Here is an 18,297-nt window from a genome sequence, read left to right on the forward strand (position 1 = left end):
CGCCGGCCCTCGCAAACCGTGTTTCTCCACAGCAGGGCCGGGGCAGGAGCGCCGGACCCACTCCCACAGCCCGGGCCTGCACGCGCGACGCGTCTTCCCTTGCCCGGGGGCTCCCTCTGCCGCACCTCGCTGCCGCCGCTGGGCTCGGGAACCATCTCCTCCCGCTGCCACCCCACCACGGCCCGGCCCGGCCCGCACCCCCCCGTTGGCGGCCGCTCCGCTCCCCGCCCGCCTCCGCCGCCATTTCCTCCCGGCCACCTCCCCCCGCCCGGCCCCGCCCCGCCCGCTACGGCCCGGGTGAGTGCGCGCGGCCGGGGTGCGTGAGGGGAGAGGAGCCGTTTGGGGGGGGAGGGGGGGGTGTCGATGGCGGCGGGAGGAACGGGCCGAACCGCCGCCCCGCCGGGCTCGGTGCCCTTCTGGGACGCGGGGAAAGGCGTTGGCGGCTGCGAGGCGCGGCGTGGCAGCGCTGGGCCCGGCGGCCTCGTGGCCGGCCCTCCGAAGGAGCGGTTTAGGCACCTCTCCCCGCCCCGGGGCTCCTGAAGTGGGGGCCCCGGCAGCCGCGGAGCCCGGCCGTGCCCATGAGGCTGGCGGGGGACAGGGAGCGCTGACTGCTACCTGCTTTGAGCGCAGGAGCACAGTTTTATGTGCTTTTCCTTTCTGGCAAAAGTTTAATAGTAGCCCGGTGTGGCAGAGTGGTGAGGGGGAGCAGGGGAGGCAGTGTGGCCTCAGAGTCGCCGTGGCCATTTCTTTTCCCCATTGCTTTGGAGGGAGGTGAGTCCCCCTGCAGTCACTGGGCCACTTTAGAGGCCTGAACTTATAAACAGGTACATCTGGTGTGCGAGCTGAAAAATACTGATGTGAAATAACTGCTTCTCTCTGAAGCAGGAACAGGGCCGTTGTGTTGCTGGGTTTTTCCTCCAGTCCTCTAGAGAAGGGCTTTGGGGTACTGGTGGATGAAAAGCTGGACATGAGCCAGTAATCGTAGAATGGTTAGAGTTGGAAGGGACCTTAAAGATCATCTAGTCCCACCCCGCCTGCCGTGGGCAGGGACACCTCCCACTAGACCAGGTTGCTCAAAGCCCCATCCAGCCTGGCCTTGAACACTCCCAGGGATGGGGCGTCCACAACTTCCTGAGCAACCTGTGCCAGTGCCTCACCACCCTCATGGTGAAAAATTTCTTTCTAATATGTAATCTAAATCTACCCTTTTTCAGTTTAAAACCTTTACCCATTGTCCTATTGCTACGCTGCCTGATAAAGAGTCCCTCCCAGCACGGGAAAGACATGGACCTGTTGGAGTGAGTCCAGAGGAGGGCCACAAAGATGAGGGCTGGAGCACCTCTCCTGTGAGGACAGGCTGAGAGAGCTGGGATTGTTCAGGCTGGAGAAGAGAAGGGCCTGGGTATACCTTATTTCAGCCCTTCAATGCTTAAAGGGGGCTTATAAGAAAGACGGAGAGAGACTTTTTAGCAGGGCTTGTAATGACAGTACAAAGGGCACTGGTTTTAAACTGAAAAGAGAGTAACTTTAGATTAGATACAAGGAAGACTTTTCTGATGAGGGTGGTGAGGCACTGGAACAGGTTGCCCAGGGAAATTGTGGATGCCCCATCCCTGGAAGTGTTCAAGGTCAGGCTGGATGGGGCTTTGAGCAACCTGGTCTAGTTGAAAACGTCCCTGCCCATGGCAGGGGGGTTGGGCTGTATGATCTTTAAAGGTCTCTTCCAACCCAAGCTATTCTGTGGTTCTACAGCTGTAGTAACTATCAAAACACCACAGAACAGCACATTGTGTAAATGAAGATGCATTCTGTGAATAGTACATAACTGAATTTAACTTCGTTAAATACAGTGTGAGTGAGCTGAGAGGTTGATATGATGGATTTAAGTCTGGGATTTAAAACTGGCAATTCAGGCTTGGTTGCATTTGTGTTGCTGGTGTTTGGTGATGTCAGTTTAGATCTTGGTGCTGGCAGCATCTTCAGATGTTGCTAGCAATTGGGGGCTACTTTTCAGTCTTTTTTTAAGCATTCCCTTGCCTCATGGAGAACTGCAGTTTTCTGCAGCCAGGAATGTCCTTCCTCTCAGGAAGGTGGTGATGTGGATTCCCTCCAGTGGGGCTAAGGTGACTGTAGGTTACTGTTGAGGTTTGGGCTGTTACACGAACTACTGATGAAACACTCTGCCTGGGAGCTGGTGGAGCAGTGGGGCTGTCCTGCGTACTGCTCCGCAGGAGAATTTAGTACTGCGTGCAAACCAGAGTTCAAGTTTCATGATAAGGGATCTGTGTGAGTAAAAGCATCTTAATAAATGAGAGCATTTACTTTTGGGAGCAAAGCTGTCTTTTTTACTTACAGATGAAAGCATTGATGTGCTCTACCTCCTCATGTGTTGGCTTCACAAACTTGCTCAGACATGCCCAGAGTCAGTTTGGGTTGGCCAGCCCAGACCTGGCAGGCAAGCTGCTGTGCTAGAGGGCTTCGTGCTGGCTCATTGTCAGGATACTTAACTCAGCTTCTCAGGCAGGTTTGTACTACTGCCTGGTGCTCTGGGCTACTCTGGGGGGTGAAATGCTGAAGGCAAGTATGTCTGCATATACTATGGTGTTAGACCTACCGTTACTTGATTTTTACCTTAACTTTCCTGAGAACTTGGCAGCTAAACCCTTTGTGAATTAACTTTTTTGTTTTTACATAATGATACGCAAGCATATTATCTACCTGGAAAAACAAAGTAAATGACTTCCAACTTTAAAATTAAATGTCTGTGCTTGGATGAAAGAATTCTTTTTATTCTACATAAACCATAAAGTTTGACAGCTTTGCAGAAGTGAAAGCAGAATCTTGTAAATTTAGGTTTTGGTGTAAGAAAGGCCTAACAATGTTCTCTCTTTTCTGTAAACTTGGTTTTGCTAAACCTGGCCATTCAAGGCATGGAGACCCTGACAGAGGGTGAGATGTGGGCCACAGTGTGGTGAGCATCGCTAGGTGCCTGGCACTGTCACATGATTTAGCATAAAGCAGGTGCCCTTACTTCACATTCCTAAATCCCGCTCCACCTGCAGGGGAGTCTGCTCTGGGTGTTTCTGTTTCTTTGGAAACTGCTGTAACCCTCCTGCCAACTGAACCGTCCTCACCCACTGAATCTGGTTACATATTCCTTCTTCTCTCTCTGCAATCTGCTCTTTCACTTGGCATCCCTCTTTCTGTGCCCCATTTCCCTTTGTTTTCTGTTCACTGTATTTTTGTGTAGCCCTTGGTGCGTGCCGTTGTACCGGTGTCAGTGTCCCCTTGCTGCAGTAGCTGCCTTCTCTGTAAGTCCTGCTAAAGCTTTAGTGTGGTAACCGTACAGCTATGTAGATACTGGGTTTATGATATGTAAGCCAGCTTGAAAGGAAAGCTTACCTTAACATACACCACACCAACCGCTGCGTTTAACTGGTTGGGTTCTGCCTGCGCTTGAAATGCCGTACATCCTCCTCCATCGTGCTCTGGCTGGAAGGTCGTTGGGAAGTCTTCATTGTGCTTTTTTTCCCCAATGTTAATGCATTTCAAGGAGGTGTAACAGGGTACAAGTTTCTGATCCTGTCCCCTTTCTCCACCCTCCCTGTTGCCATTAAATATCTTAAAGCTGAGTTAATTTTTTAATGATTTGCAGTTCTTGCTACGGAGGACCAGTCTACCACAGGTTCTTTGTGTGGGTGGATTCCTGCATTTGTAAAGATCTGTTGTGTGGGCTATTGGGTTTCATTGCATGTTTTGTAGTATAAACTCAGCCGTGGGATTTGAGCTTCTGTGAGCAAGGGCTCTCAGTAGAGCCTTTTGGAGTTTGCTGAGGTTTGAGAGGGGATTGGAGGCCTACTGTGGGCTTTCGTTTTTCTGCTGCTTGGAGCAAATAGTGAGCATCTGAAAGCAGAGCTGTTTGCAGCATGCTCAGATGTCTCCCTGGATAAGGCAAGAGGTGCTGCTCTGGGCCCGTGAGCTCTTGAGGTTGTGTTACTGGTTGACTGTTTGTGTTCTCTCTCTCCTCTTGAACAGGAACATGCCCAAGAAAGGAGGGAAGCATGCTGAAATGGGAAAAGAAATGCAGGCACAGTGTAAACGAGCAAAGGTGGAAGCAGCTTGTTCTCCATCAGTCATGAATTTTGAGAACCCCGACAGCCTCTTTGGAAGCTTGATCTCTCCCATCAAACAAGAGCTGTTTTTCAGGGAGTATTGGGAGCAAAAGCCACTGCTTGTTCGGAGAAATGATCCCCTGGTGGCTGCTTACTACCAGTCCCTGTTCCAGTTGTCAGATTTGAAGGAACTGTGCAGCCAGGGTCTATACTATGGGCGAGATGTAAACATCTGCAGATGCGTGAATGGAAAAAAGAAAGTTTTAAATAAAGAAGGCAAAGTGAATTACATGCAGCTGAAGAAGGATTTTGACCAGAAAAAGGCAACAATACAGTTTCATCAGCCTCAGAGATTTAAGGTTGGATCGTTTCATTGAATATAATTAAAGCAAGCTTTATAATGTGGTATACTTTGCTTGAGTAAAGCTAAACATAGCTTCATCTGTCCCCAGTAAATCTATGGGGAGCAGCTGCTATCAATGATCTGCTGAAATCTATACATGAACTGTATCAATTAAAACATGGTTTATACTTCTGCACTGCCCGTCACATTTCAGTGCTCTGCAGTACAAAACCTGATTCATTCTATAATATTAAGTATTCTTTTTAAAAGAATGTGCTTTCTCACATAAAAGTTTAGAAAAAAAATAAATGCACAAAATCAATGATGATGCATCTGTGTCTGCTTAAATTATCCCTTCTGCCCCATTGTTTCCTCGTGCACATAGGGGCTTTTGTACCGCTTTCCTTCAATGGAGGGCAGGGTGTGAAACCATGTAAAACATTTCCAGGACGCTCCGCCGTTCCTGCCAATGCATTGGCTTTGAATTGCACCATGGAAGGGTATCACCCCGTTTTAGCTGTGTCCTTTCTCTCTCTTGTTCCTTTTGATGCCTTTGCAGTCTTCATGTATGAGAATGAGGCAGTGGTGTCTGCACAGTTCCGTAAAGGACTCGGACACTTGTAGGTACTTGGATTTAGGTATTCTTTTTTTTGTTCTATGGTGTCAACATAACTTAATTGTGAATTGTCCGTAAGGACCCAAATGCAGAGCTGAGTCCCAAGTATAGTGTCGCTGGCTGATCTCAGTTTGAGTGTAGCTGTAGTGGCCAGTGTCAGGGGCACCTGCAGGTGAAGTTGAAATCTTGCATGGCTTATGCTGAAATCTAGAGCTTGAGCGGGACCTACATAAATTCTGGTTGAAGTTGTACTTGTGCAGGTCTGGTAGTTGGCATCTTATGATAAAAGAGTCATCCCTTTGGTGCATTGTCTGTCACATGTTAGATGTGGATGAGTAAAGTTTGTTCTTGAATATGCCCAAACAATTGGAATCACTGGAAAAAGGTCTCTAGCCTTTGTATGCTCTCTTTGATGCTAGCCCACATAATGCAAGTCCTGCATATGTTTATTGTCTTAAGATGTTTTGCTGTTCACGGGATGATGGGCAGTTTATTTTCCTCTGTCTAGCTTTGTTTCTCTGTTTTTGCAACCTAAAAATGGTGCAGGGAGGAGAACAAGCATTGACGCTATGTTGGGGCACCAGGCTACTTGGCTTACCAGTTACCTTCGTGGCAGCTCTCCTTTGCGTGTACAGTGCTTGCTTTCAGGAGGGGCACTCATACAGAGCATCTGCCTTCCAGCCTCTCTCTCCTTGTGATCGTTCTCTAGAAAAACCTCCTAAGCAGTGGGGAGGCTGTGGACTGGGCTGAGCTCTTCAGTAGTTAACAGCATCATTTCTTTTTAAAGGAGGAGCTGTGGAAGATTCAGGAGAAACTGGAGTGCTACTTCGGGTCTCTGGTCGGGTCGAATGTTTACATCACTCCTCAGGGCTCGCAGGGCCTTCCCCCTCATTACGATGATGTTGAGGTAGGACAGCACGACCTTGTCTGTGAAACTGTGTGTGGATTTTTGCTAGTGGCAGTGGATACCTGTATGTGTGCTCCCCCCCCCCCCATAAAATAGCTTATAGCAAAATGTTTTTCCACTGAAAACTTATGGTAATTGGTTGTAAGTTTGGCGTTTTTTTATAGTAATTTTTCTTCTATAATTTTACTGAAAAAGTACTAATAGTAATATGTAATGGTAATATCACATAAACTGTGCTTTCCAGACCTGGTATTTCCCAGCTGCAGAAGCTTTCTAGCATCTTTTTTTTCATTTTCACTTCATTTAGACACCCAAGAATCTAGAAGTCTTTTTTCCTTTACTAAGTACTTGCTCTTTCTTCAGCTTGACAGTGAAAGCAGGCTAGTTGTGCTGGTTCCCATTTGTTCATCCTACTGTTTTTAAGAAGTTACTGGTATGGTGAAGTCCTGTGTTCCAAATGCATTTTAAATGAGCTTCTAAAAGAAATACTCAAACAGACACTGCATCAAAAAAAAGGTTATCCCACTAAAACACAAAAAAGACCAAATTACATGTATCTTTTGCTTTTTATTATTTTCATTTCCATTAAATACATCTGGAGTTTCATTTTCCTTATGCTCGTTGTTCAGCAGCCCTGTTTTGGCTTATGTCATCAACCCCCAGCTCACAGCATTCCCTAGATGTTTCTGATGCTCTGTTTGTCAGTGAATGGTGATAAGACCTCTCTCACCTGATATTTTGAATATCTGTGTGACAGGCATTACTTTGGAGTTAGTTGTCTAGCGCTTATTTAAGTGACTGGAGAGACACAAGGATTTCCAAATGGCTACCTTAGGATAAAACCTCACACTTCACAACTCTTCTCTCTGTTGTCTCTAAGTAGACCCTAAAGAAACAGTGCAGATGTAAATTTCTGCATTGTAGACCTCTAAAAAGCGGTGAGAGAGGAATCCTGTTTCCATACTGTGGAGTAGCTGAGAGCAGGCAAGGTGAAATCTGTTTCTTCTGTTGTCACAAAAGCAACCTGTGTCGCTCCTGTTTACTTTCTATCCCTGATTTCTGGCGTGGTTCCACAGACTTCCCAAGTAAGAAGGCAACTTAAAATTTCTGATCAGTTGCATGTGTGAGGGGCGGCAAGGCTTCCTTATGCATTTAGATTTATGGTCTTTTGCAGGTGTTTATCCTTCAGCTAGAAGGCGAGAAACATTGGCGACTCTATAAACCAACGGTGCATTTAGCTCGGGAATATAATGTTGAATCAGAAGATAGGATTGGGAATCCCACGCATGAATTCATATTAAAGGTATTATAATTGAATTGCTCTATGTGGTCTGGGCTATGGTTGCCAGAAAAGTAGTCATGTTTAAAATGGTCCATTTCTTGAAGAAGTATTTTGAGTGATCGTGTTTGTGAAATTGAGGGGAGGGTTGGCACACAAAACACTGTGAGTATGAGAAATTTGGGTGACAGTTGTCTAACCTATGCTTTTTCAAAGGTATCCTTTGCATTAGTATTTAAATAATGGACCAAGAAACCAGTTATTCCTGGAAATTCTCCAGTATCCTCCAAGTTGGGCACTGCGACTCCTGGATCATGTTTGTGGAGTTGTGTGCGGAAAAACCATTGGGTTTATATATGGTTATGGAACATTTTTATGCTTTGAAGCGCCGTCTGTAGTCAATCAGGCTAATGCTTCTATGCACCAAGACTTAACTGCTTTACCAAAGGTTGTCACTGTTCTGGTGAATGAGATTTAAATATTTATCCTTGGCTGATAAACAAAAGCATGAACTAAACCCCATATTAACTTGCTGTATTAATTGGTTTTCTTTTCCCAAAACTGAAAATCAAGTGTTTGGCCGTTTTTTGTTATTTGGAATAAAAAGAGCATTTCATGAAGATTAATGAATGCCGCCCCTTTGACAGCAGGGCATCTGGTACTTCTCCCTTTCTGTTTTACATGCTTGTGCTTTCGAAGCATGTTATTTATCCAGCAGACAGTGCTGCTCTGTGTTGGAAGCCTCATTAGTTTTTCTGCCTTTTGGCCTGTCACAGGGCCTCTCTCTGCAAGGTTTCTGCTCTTCCCAGTGTTCAGATGTGCCTTTGTGTGTAGGTAGTTTAGGAATAGTAGGACACTAGTATCATACACTGGGTACAATACTGACATCGCTAGCTGTGTAGTTTGACAGATGGCAATACTCAATTGTCATGATGTATTGGGTGATGCAAAGTCTAGTAAATTCCCTTTTTAATTTCCGGAACATTTTGGGCCGGACTTCAATGCCTTTGATTTTTATGGAATAACGATGTATTCCACAAGCCATTTTACTGATATTGTGGAGGGAAAATACTGGCCTCTGAAAAGGTCTTAAGAATAAGTTTTTAATTTATTTTTCTTCTGTTTGATGTTCTTTACTTCCCATGACCCATTTCTTCTGGGTGGCTGCTGTCAGATTTTGATTGTCTGTCTGGAGCTGTCTCTGACAAGGATGCTGTCAGATGACTCTTGTTTCCTCCCTAAACATCTTTCTAGAGTATTTCTCTTCTCCTTTTTTGCATTTCTGTCTGCAGTCTGTCATCCTTGGGCAGTTTAGAACAAATGGATCAGTTAGAGACTATATTGGTGGTGTTCTCCCTTCCCACTAAAAACTGGTATCTGACTGAGAGCAAAGGCACCCTGGTTTCTGTATAAGGTCCCAAGCTGCAGTGTGTCTTGGTGACACTGCATGCACTTCATACATGATTTTCCGTTTAATTTGCGGGTACTTCTCCCTTGTCCACCCCTTCTTCCTCCAATTCTGAAGTAAGAAGGCAGCAAAGTGATCAGATCTGTATTGTTGCTTGTCAAATGCTCTGTCCTGCCCTAATCTGGGTGTTGCCACCTGGAGTCTGTGAAGATTCTCATTATTTTAATTAAAGAGCGTTGTGCTTTCTGGCTTATGTGAATGATGTTGATGAGACTGCCCAGCAGGTAAGAGTTGGACTTTGCAGCGAAGACTTCTTTGAAAAATCATGATCCTGGCTTCTCAGTGGCAGGCATGGGGTGCTACAGTGTGAAATAATTTCTATTGCAGACTAGTTTGCAATCGCTCTGGTAGGTGTTGAGGGCTCTTACCCTTCCCTTATGCAACCGCCCCTCCAGTTTGTTTTCTTCCTGGGGATGGGAAACATAGCAAATTAAGAGAGTTTCAAAATACTCTTAGCTAGTTAGTGTAGTCCATACGCTTATAAGAAAGGCAGTTTATTAACAGCAGAGGGGCTTGCTTCAGAACAAGTAAATTGCACATAGCTGATCTGTGATGCTTTGCAGGTTTTTAAAAATGGATTAAGAGACTTGATCTTACCAAGTCCTCTGAAGCCTCATAATCTAAGATGACCTTTTGATTCAGTGAAAATTCAAGTAGTATTCACTTGAAATATATGTGTTAGACAGTTTGGGAGGCTCTTAGAAGTAGGTGATGTGACCAAATTTAAGGAACAGTAAAATTAAAATGGAATTCAAATTTCATCATTGTTGCTTTCAGAATTTTCTCTTTGACTGTGTCCAACTATATAGATGTTTATAGGAGAAGCCATAAGTATACTGATTTTTCCTTCTTGGAGGCAGTTTTGTGTGCTGTGCACTTCTCTCTTATCTTGACTTTCCTAATCTAAATTTTTATCAGTGTGGAGATTTAATTTAGATAGGTGAGAAGAAAGATAAGGAGGAAGGTTATACTTGTTTTTTAAGTGTTTTAACTGAAAATTTCAGACAACAGTATTGTAACAGATTACCATCTTTACAGAATATTTGGCTTTTCTTGTGGAATGCTGGCCTTTTGACCTGATGGGACAAATCCACATTGCACTGCTCCTCTGCTAGCCCACTGTATTGTCAGCAGGTTCATCTCAGTTGCTTCTTTGTCCCCTTTATGCAGCTGAGTTGGATGTGCATGTTCTATAATGTTAAAAGTTTGCTTCCTGTTTTCAGACAGGTGTATAGTAAATCCTGACAGTTGGAAACTTTAAGGTATCAGACTTCTGGCATAGAGTGCTTTATTTTATGTTATTAAAGCGTATAATAGAGGAACTCTCTATTTTGTGATTTTAAAAAATATATGTTGTCATTTTGTCTGCTCAGAGAGTATTTTCTCTATTTTGACTATGATAAGGTTTGAACAGGTGTCCTAAATATAGCAATTCACTTTGATTTTCTTGCAGCCAGGTGACTTACTGTACTTCCCAAGAGGGACTATTCACCAAGCTGATACTCCTCTTGGGATCTCCTATTCTACACACGTGACCATCAGTACCTACCAAAACAAGTAATTATTTACTTTTTTCTTTCTTTTTTTTATTATGGCTTTTCTAAAAATGGCTTTCCTCTGCCAGATGATTTGTGTGAATAGTACAGACCTGAAACCAGTGTTTCAAAGAAGTTATGTCCTGTTTCTTAAAAAAAAATAACCACCTTGTAATGAGCTCTGCTTAGCTCTTTTCTATGTTCATTCTATTTAGCCCTTGTGTGGTTTGTTTTTCTGTGAGTAACACAGGGATAGGGCGTGTTACCTTCCCCCCAGAGATGTGGTGACATGGAATATATGTTAGTATCCCACTATTATATAGGTGCCCTGCTGTTAGTAACAGAATCTAAGCTAGTGTTCAGGTAGCAGTAATTGAAGTTTTGGGGTTTGGGGGAAGGAGGGGAGCGAGACCCTTGTTGTTTGAAGCAGCCTGTTTACCAGGTTTTCATGCAGCAAGCTTGATTGTTTTTTAATGGTTATTTTATTATTTACCAGCTATAGACTTTAATGTGGAAGATAATGTTGCAACTGCAAACTCACCTTTGTGTTTAAAAAATCTCTCACAAGTGGCTGAAGTTACTGTTCATTTCATAACCCAGACGGAGTCATGAGTTACTCCTTTCATCATGTTTTTCTCCAGCATTTGATAGTCACCCACATCTGTTCTGACAGACTTGCTGCAAATTCTTCCCTTGCAAATATTTTCTACTTATCTGTGTTTTCCATCTCCTATCCGGTGCATACACATCTGATCCTTGCGCCCACTGAAACATTGTCATCACACAGGGAAATGCTGCTGCCACTGAATCAGCCTCTCAGGTGCTGGGTTTGGAGTCATTGGCCTGAGTTAGGAATGGGGAAGGATTTCTGTTGGCCACAAAACAGGGCAGAACAAGTTTGGGCATATTCTAGATGGTTGTAAGATGAATCTCTAACCACCAGCTGTACCATTCTGGAAGCCCAGGATGTCAGCACTGCTGGTGACGCTTAATGTGACCAGTCTTCCAGGTTGAAGAGAGAGTTAAGATGAAGCAGCTCAAAGGTGTAAGTCTTCATAAAAGTTGGGTTCAGCTGATTTTAATTTACAGTCGTTCTATTCTTCTATTCAGAAGGTAAAAAAAAACCGAAACAACAAGCTGTTTTCTGTAAACATTGACTGCTGTTGTAAAGAGTGACTTCATTTGTTATGCAGGGGCAATATTAGTGTTTAGCTGCTTTGCCAAGTTTGATGGCACATGCAGCATAATCAGTAGCGAGGGGCCTCCAAAGAGACGTCCTGCTCGTCTCCCCTTTCCCTGTCTTTTTCGTCTTACTGCTTCCTTGTGTTGGCCTGGTGCTTCTCTCATCCCTGGTTTAGTGAACTGAACAGACAAAAGAGTGACACTAGAGTAAGTGGGTGTTTGGACTGTTGATGGAGGCTGGGCTGGAGTGATGTTTTACTGACCAGTGTGTGGGAATCCTCCTGAATGCACTGAACAGGGTTTGTCCAGCTTGGTCCATATGGAGTTACTGGTCAGGTAGTGCTGGGGAGACAAGAATTTGGTTCGTTTTACAGGGTTGCTGTAGACCTGACAGGCTTCTGTGGAGTCAGTGCTGTTTCTCTGTGACAGCGTAAGCCAAATGCCAGTCCAGTGAGTTACTTGAGAAGTGCTGTTGGGGAGCACGTTCCCTGGGTGCTTCTGCCAGAGTGAGGAGAAGGAAAAAGGAAAAACTTGAAGAGTGGTGTTCTTCTAAGGATAAAAAGGGGAATCATCATCCACTAAGGTTATTGGTAATGAAGTGCAAGAGCCTGCCTCTGCACCTGCTTTCAAAAAGCATAGGTAAAATAAGCAGCAGTCCTGATACAGGCTGGTAATTTGATTTGGCTTGTAGATGGAAGTATGGTCTGGAAACATTTCCTTGGAAAATTGAAGAGAACTCCTTGAAAATAGCTGTCCTTATAATGGAGGATGCTTGGACTTCTTGTGACCGCTCTGGGAAGCGACATGTGCAGAAGGAGCTGGGAGGGGAGGAGGTGGAGGTGGAACTTTCGGGGACTTTTAGGCACCAAGACAAAAGGGATTCCACTGTGTGTTGGAGGACGGTTCCTCTGGGCCAGATCCAGCAGGCAGAGAAGTGAGTGTGAGTTCATTTTAAGAAGGGCAGTTTGGAAAAACAGTGAGTAGCTGAAGGTAGTTACTGGCAGATGGAGACTGGGGGCAAGAGAAGGGAAGCAGTAAGAAGTATAAGCTGCCTTAATTCTATTTATGGGCCAGAGTCCTTCCCTCCCAGTGTGTAGCAGAGAGTGGTGCACTTGAGTGGAGACAATTAAAAAAAAAAAAGTAAATGAGACTATAACAAGTCCTACCTTTTTCATTTTATTTTTTTTTTTTTAAAGTAATGTCTAGAGATCAGCCCTGAAAATGGGGAGTGCTGAGGGAGAGCAAGAGCAGAGGGTGAAGTGTACGTTGGAGGACAGGCCCTGCTCTGCTGCCTGCCCTAGTTGGGTGGGAGTCCTCTGGCAGCCCTGGACAGCCCTTCGCTTGCCCTGGTTGTTTGCCCATTAAACCAGCCTCTGAGGATGTGGTAGGGAGAGGGGGTCACGCATGGATGGGCCAGCACTTCTGTGTGAGCAGCACGCCTGTTCCTGATGCGGTTGACTCACACTGGGCAAAGAAGGTGCCCGCAGCAGTTCTCCCTCCCCTCCTCTAGTTACAATTGGGAAACAGAAGCACTGAGATCAAAGGCCATTTTTTTTTCTTATGTAGGCTGAGAATGGTGATTTAAGACAAACAAGACACCTACAAGGTGCCTGTTAGGTATCATTAAAATCCCTGTAGAGATATATAGGGGTCTTGTTCCTGGGGTCATAATTAAGTCTGTAGCAAAGCTAAAAACTGATGACGTTGGATTTGATAACCCTGGGTACATTTCCTTCTTCAATGTAAGTGTCTCAAAAGCATGTTAAATGACACAAGCCCACACACTTCATTGTGTGCAGTGAGGCGATATGTGCGGTTGGATAATGTCCCCGGTGTGAATTTCTTCATTCACTGTGGTCAGCTTTAAGCTGAATCCATTGGTAAATGGCAAGCACCTGAATCAGCACAAACTGGACCCTTCTGAAGCCAGTTCCTTCCTCTGTAGGCGTGCTAGTGAGGGCACACATGCAGTTTGAGATGCGAGTGAGCCAGTGCATGAGACTACAGAGTGGTAATGGAAGGGCCAAAGGCACAAAGCAGATTCGGAACTGGAGCACTAAGTTTCCAGCCCTTGACATCAGTTAAGATGTCTGTTTTATTTCAGTGCAACCATTTGAGTGCTTGGTTATTTTTATTTCCTCTCCTTCAGCTCTTGGGGAGATTTCTTACTGGATGCAATTCCTGGCCTTGTGTTTGATACAGCAAAAGAAGATGTGGCGCTGCGGACAAGCATACCAAGGCAACTGCTCATGGTAAGTAGGTGGGACTAAGGGAAAGACAGTGCATCCATCTGAAATGTCAGCACTGAGGCAAGCGTGTATCTTGTTGATCTGCTCTGAAAGCTCAGTGTAATGGCACTATCTACACTCTCACTCTCTACAACTACTTGAAAGGACATTGTAGAGAGGTTGGTGCTGGTCTCACAGGTGATTAGTGATAGAACAAGAGGGAATGGGTTCAAGCTGCAGCAGGGTAGGCTTAGGCTGGACATTAGGAAAAAATTCTTCACAGAAAGAGTGGTCAGGCACTGGAATAGGCTGCCCAGGGAGGTGGTGGAGTCACCATCCCTGAATGTGTTGTAAGACTCGTTTAGATGTGGTGTTAGGGGATATGGTGTAAGGGAGAACTTTATAGAGTAGGCCTTATGGTTGGACTCGATGATCCCAAGGATCTTTTCCAACCTAAATGATTCTATGATTCTATCTATCTTGTCTGGCAGCACAACCATGTCTTTTGAAGACTTCAGGATGAGTGTTCCATCTGAATGTTTGCTCCATCTGAAGTGTTGCCAAGTTCATTGGACCACCTGTCTTTCATATCACAGTGTCCTTGTATGGCTTGTTTCCTTCTAAATGTAATGGTATTTATTTGCTTTGGAGCTGTCAGACAGGCATAGTTCCTGTCAGGCCAAGCTTTTGAATCTTTAAAAGTTAGCAAAGCTGTAAATGGTTCTGTGGCCTCTTTATGGTAGTCCAGTTGTGCTGCTGATCAGCTCATCAGCATGCAGAAGGAGCAAGTCTCTCTTTCAGTGACACTTGCAAGGCCTTGAGCAGTGCAGGTAGCCCCAGAGGGAAAGTGAGTATCATCAGCTTTGGTGTATGAACAGTGTGTAAGGAATGTGTAAAAGAAACTAAAAGTTAGTTGTTTTGTGAATAAACATTACCCTTTGCAAAGATAAGAGTAATGTCCAGATTTTCACTGCATTACCGCACCTCTTTCTCTTCAGGTTAGTCTGTTTAGCTTGAATTCATGTGAGAGCAACTCTGTGTGAATATTTAGCAGGTGGATATAGCTGACTCAACAAAAAAACTGAGTAGCCTTTTGAGAAGGCTTGCAGACCGTCTGGAAAACACCAGAGAACTGAGATCATCTGACATGAAGAAGGATTTCATTATGAACCGGTTGCCACCGTGCTTGGGATGTGACGCGGATCCTTTGATGCCAGGTAGATTTTGAAGTTACTGAAGCTGGCTGATGTGCTTCAGAGCGGGTGCTAACACTGTCTCTTATGACGTTGGTATTTTATGGTAGGCAAAGATTATAATGTAGCATCAGCTTCATGTTGTGCTAGGCTCTCCGTGTGCACATGCACATCTCAGTTGGTTAATTCCCTGTGTCTAGCGGAAGAGATGGCATGTCTCTCCTAGCGTGAAATAAAGATTATCCTATGCTGAAATTGGCAGCTTTTATAAACTACTGTGTACTGAAAATGTTTAACTGGTAGAATTTGTCCTTATGCTCTAGCTTGCTATTACAGCTAGTTGTAAACTGTAAAGGTGAGAGCATTCAAAAATCTCTCTCACTTCCTCCTGACCCCAGGTTTGAGAACACGTGGGTGTTGAAACATAGGGCAACAAAAAAAAATCTAGCTGCAAGAGAGTGGGTTGTGCACGGCGGGCTCAATTTACCCTGTTCGACTGCCTTCCTTTCTAATGGAGAACTTATTTTTTTTTCTTAGGTGGTAAATTGCCAAAAATAGATAGCAAAATCAGACTGCAGTTTAGAGATCATGCTATCATTATGGTGGAACCAGATCAAGAGAATTCTGTAAGTATAATGAAGCCACCCTCGTACGCTTGGGGTGGGGAGTGCGAGGGATGTGAGTTGTTGCTCTGTTGTACTGGTCTCAAAGGGTCAGGCAGTTACACTTAGTTGGACCCTGCAGCCCACTGGGGTTTGTCAGGAGACCATGGGGTTGTTGTTGAGGGATATGGCACAGTCTTGCCTTCTGGAGGTGAGCTAAAGATCTGAGCTTAGTCTGTGATTCTGCAGGGTAGGTGCGTGGCTTTTATCTGAGGTGAGATGGGATAGATCATTGCAGCTGCTAAATGGCCTCTATAGCGCTTGATAATGGATTTTTTTTTTTTTTTTTTTTTTTAGTGTTTGTATTTAAGAGCATGAATAAGTTAGAAAAATAAGTTCCCTCAAGAGAGGGAGCGCTCGTGGTTGCAGCTGCTGCTGACTCTGGTTGCATTTAGTCTTCACTTCTGAGCTATCTTTGTACCTAAGTAGGTGCCAGTGGCACTACTAAGTTGCTTCACAAGACAGATGCTGGCACTGTGGATTACGTTGTGTTCAGACTGCTTCTTAGCTATGAAGGTTTAATAGTATGACATTGTAGAAGTGGCTTTTGTTGCCTTAATTTAAAAAAAAAAGAAGGGGCTGGGGCAGGAACAGGACAGACTATTTTCTACACTGTTTTTTTGCATGAGTAAAATGTTAGCCTCTGAGAAAAAACATACCATGACTTTCTGATTTTTCTCCTCCCTTTTGTTTGTGCCCATATTGTTGTGAGGCCGTGTAGGTTTTGGAAACCTTTTTTTTTTTTTTTCTTCAATTTTTTTTGCCACCTTGCCTTCTGATGTCATATGGATCAACACTGAATGACAGCACACATGCAAGATGTGCAGAAATTGAGTGCAAGACCTGCCTGAATTTGAGGGTGTGGCCTATCTGTAACCACTTTATTCCTGCTGTCTTTTAGGATGAAATTCGCAGAGAGATGGTTTACGTGTATCATTCTTTAAAGAACAGGAGAGAAACTCACATGATGGGGACAGAAGATGACCCTATGAGTGAGGAAGTCACATCACAGGTTTGTTCCCACAAACGCACAGCAACAGCCGCATTGCCACCTTGGCTTCTGCTGCGTTAGGTGGGCTTGACTGGGAAGGTATCAGGGGCCTGGTTCTGCTGTACTCCTCAGCACCCAAAGCACTGCTGCCCATCCCCTAAGTGCCTGGATGAGCTGCGGCTGCAACACAGAGGCAGCTAATAGTACAACGAAGTAATGTGATCTCATGCTTAATTAAATGCTGGGGATGTTAACAGGATTTCTTGTGCATGCCCTGTATCTTAGCTAGCAAAGCTACTGGAGTGGCCAGAGGTGTCTCTTACTTCTGTGTCCTTTAGCCCATCCTTTATTAACGCCAATGGATATGCTGGCACATGTCCAGCAGCAGCTGGGATTGCTGCGCCTCATGTGCCATGTTTATACCACATTGAACCCACGTTAGATTCTGTATCCACTGGAACATACTGCCGGATAAGGGTGGTCATTTTAGGGTGGGGTGGTCAGCATTGGGTGCAAAGAGTTAACTGTAAGGAGGAAACCTTGTAAAGTGTTAATAAGGCTGCAGATGATAGTTCGTCTCCATTCTTTCTCAGGATATGTACAATGTGCTTTCACTCAAATCATAAATACTCCTAAAGCGTGGCTGTGAGCTTTGGACCTTTTTTTGTTCCCCTTTACGACACTAAGATGCTCTATCTTAGGTCCGTGACCTGAAACACTTCCAATAGGGGGCTGCACAAGTACACTGCAGAGGCAAAGCAGAACCCAGCCCGTTCTTGCCTCAAGTAATTACGGGAAGGCTTTGTGCCTGGCAGTTACTTACCTTTTACGGTAAATCTCACTGGTCTTCCAGAGTAGAGACTACGGGTAGCTGAGGTTGTGCACTGGCACCTGTACAATATGTGCACATCCCAGAATGTATCTTCCTGCCCTTAAAGACTCCAGCCATGGTAATGGAGGTCCTCTGGGGTTCTGTGAAACTATGTCCAAAGACTGCATGTGCCAGACAGAAAGAAATTTAGCTGATCTTCCAAAAATAATGGGTAGGGTTAGGCAAGAGTGTACATTTAAAATTATTTCATTCTTCAGTGTGGAAACCACACGAAGAAGCCACACACCATAAGCCTCCCTCCCCCATCAGGTGTGCTTGAACATGTACGAGAGACAACTGTCTGTTAAGAAAGTTGGCAGGATGATACTGCATCATGTGCAGGATGCTCTCAGAAATCCCAGTGCGGTGTGGGAAAGGCACACACCTGCTATAGCCTATAGCCTAACACACTCTTGTGTAACAAGGGACACTGCACTTAATGGAAGGATTTACCTTTTTTAATTATTTTTTTCCCCAGCAGACTCATGGGCTGCGGTTTCCTTTGTCATACTTGGACGCACTGAAGCAGATTTGGAGGAGCAGCGCTGTTTCTGTTAAAGAGCTTAACCTTAACTCAGATGAAGAGAAAGAAAACCTTGCCTTGTCTCTGTGGACCGAATGTCTAATTGAAGTTCTTTGATGCATTTGTGAATTACCTGCTCCTATAAGTAATATTTCTGGCCATTAAGAATCTCTTGAGAGAAGGGCTTATTAAATCACTTTTTTATTCATCCAGCCTTTGGTTTGTATTGCTGTCTAACAAAGCATTGCAATATATATACTTTGCCACATGTTATTTTTCTGTCCTTAGCTTTGGGAAAACAGGTAAGCTGCTGCTTGTCCAGTGAGCCACAGCTCCACGTCTGTGGATGGATGAAGTCACTCGTGATAACACGGGTGCTGTGGTATC

General features: G+C 44.6%; 1 protein-coding gene across 2 annotated transcripts; it reads left to right on the forward strand.

Moving 5' to 3' along the window:
* The first annotated feature begins 263 nt into the window (after positions 1-263).
* On the forward strand, positions 264-18,118 carry RIOX2 (ribosomal oxygenase 2). Of its 2 annotated transcripts, none has more exons than XM_054189220.1 (10): positions 264-297; positions 4,036-4,471; positions 5,859-5,978; positions 7,153-7,281; positions 10,179-10,282; positions 13,592-13,694; positions 14,722-14,887; positions 15,401-15,489; positions 16,427-16,537; positions 17,866-18,118. In XM_054189220.1, exons 2-10 carry the CDS (start codon positions 4,040-4,042, stop codon positions 18,025-18,027), a joined length of 1,416 nt encoding a protein of 471 aa, XP_054045195.1. In that variant the 5' UTR covers positions 264-297; positions 4,036-4,039; the 3' UTR covers positions 18,028-18,118. The 2 variants fall into 2 exon arrangements, with proteins under 2 accessions (XP_054045195.1, XP_054045196.1); XM_054189221.1 differs by having other exon boundaries at positions 288-316.
* Positions 18,119-18,297: the final 179 nt, after the last annotated feature.

This window comes from Rissa tridactyla, chromosome 1 (assembly GCF_028500815.1).
Source record: "Rissa tridactyla isolate bRisTri1 chromosome 1, bRisTri1.patW.cur.20221130, whole genome shotgun sequence".
In the NCBI taxonomy this organism is placed as follows: domain Eukaryota; kingdom Metazoa; phylum Chordata; class Aves; order Charadriiformes; family Laridae; genus Rissa; species Rissa tridactyla.

Excerpts from the sequence above, each read along its gene's own strand:
- RIOX2 (XM_054189220.1), top strand. The coding sequence starts at position 4,040 with ATGCCCAAGAAAGGAGGGAAGCATGCTGAAATGGGAAAAGAAATGCAG. Across the intron at positions 7,282-10,178 it reads CGCATGAATTCATATTAAAG|CCAGGTGACTTACTGTACTT; the intron begins GTATTATAATTG and ends ATTTTCTTGCAG. Across the intron at positions 13,695-14,721 it reads TACCAAGGCAACTGCTCATG|CAGGTGGATATAGCTGACTC; the intron begins GTAAGTAGGTGG and ends GTGAATATTTAG.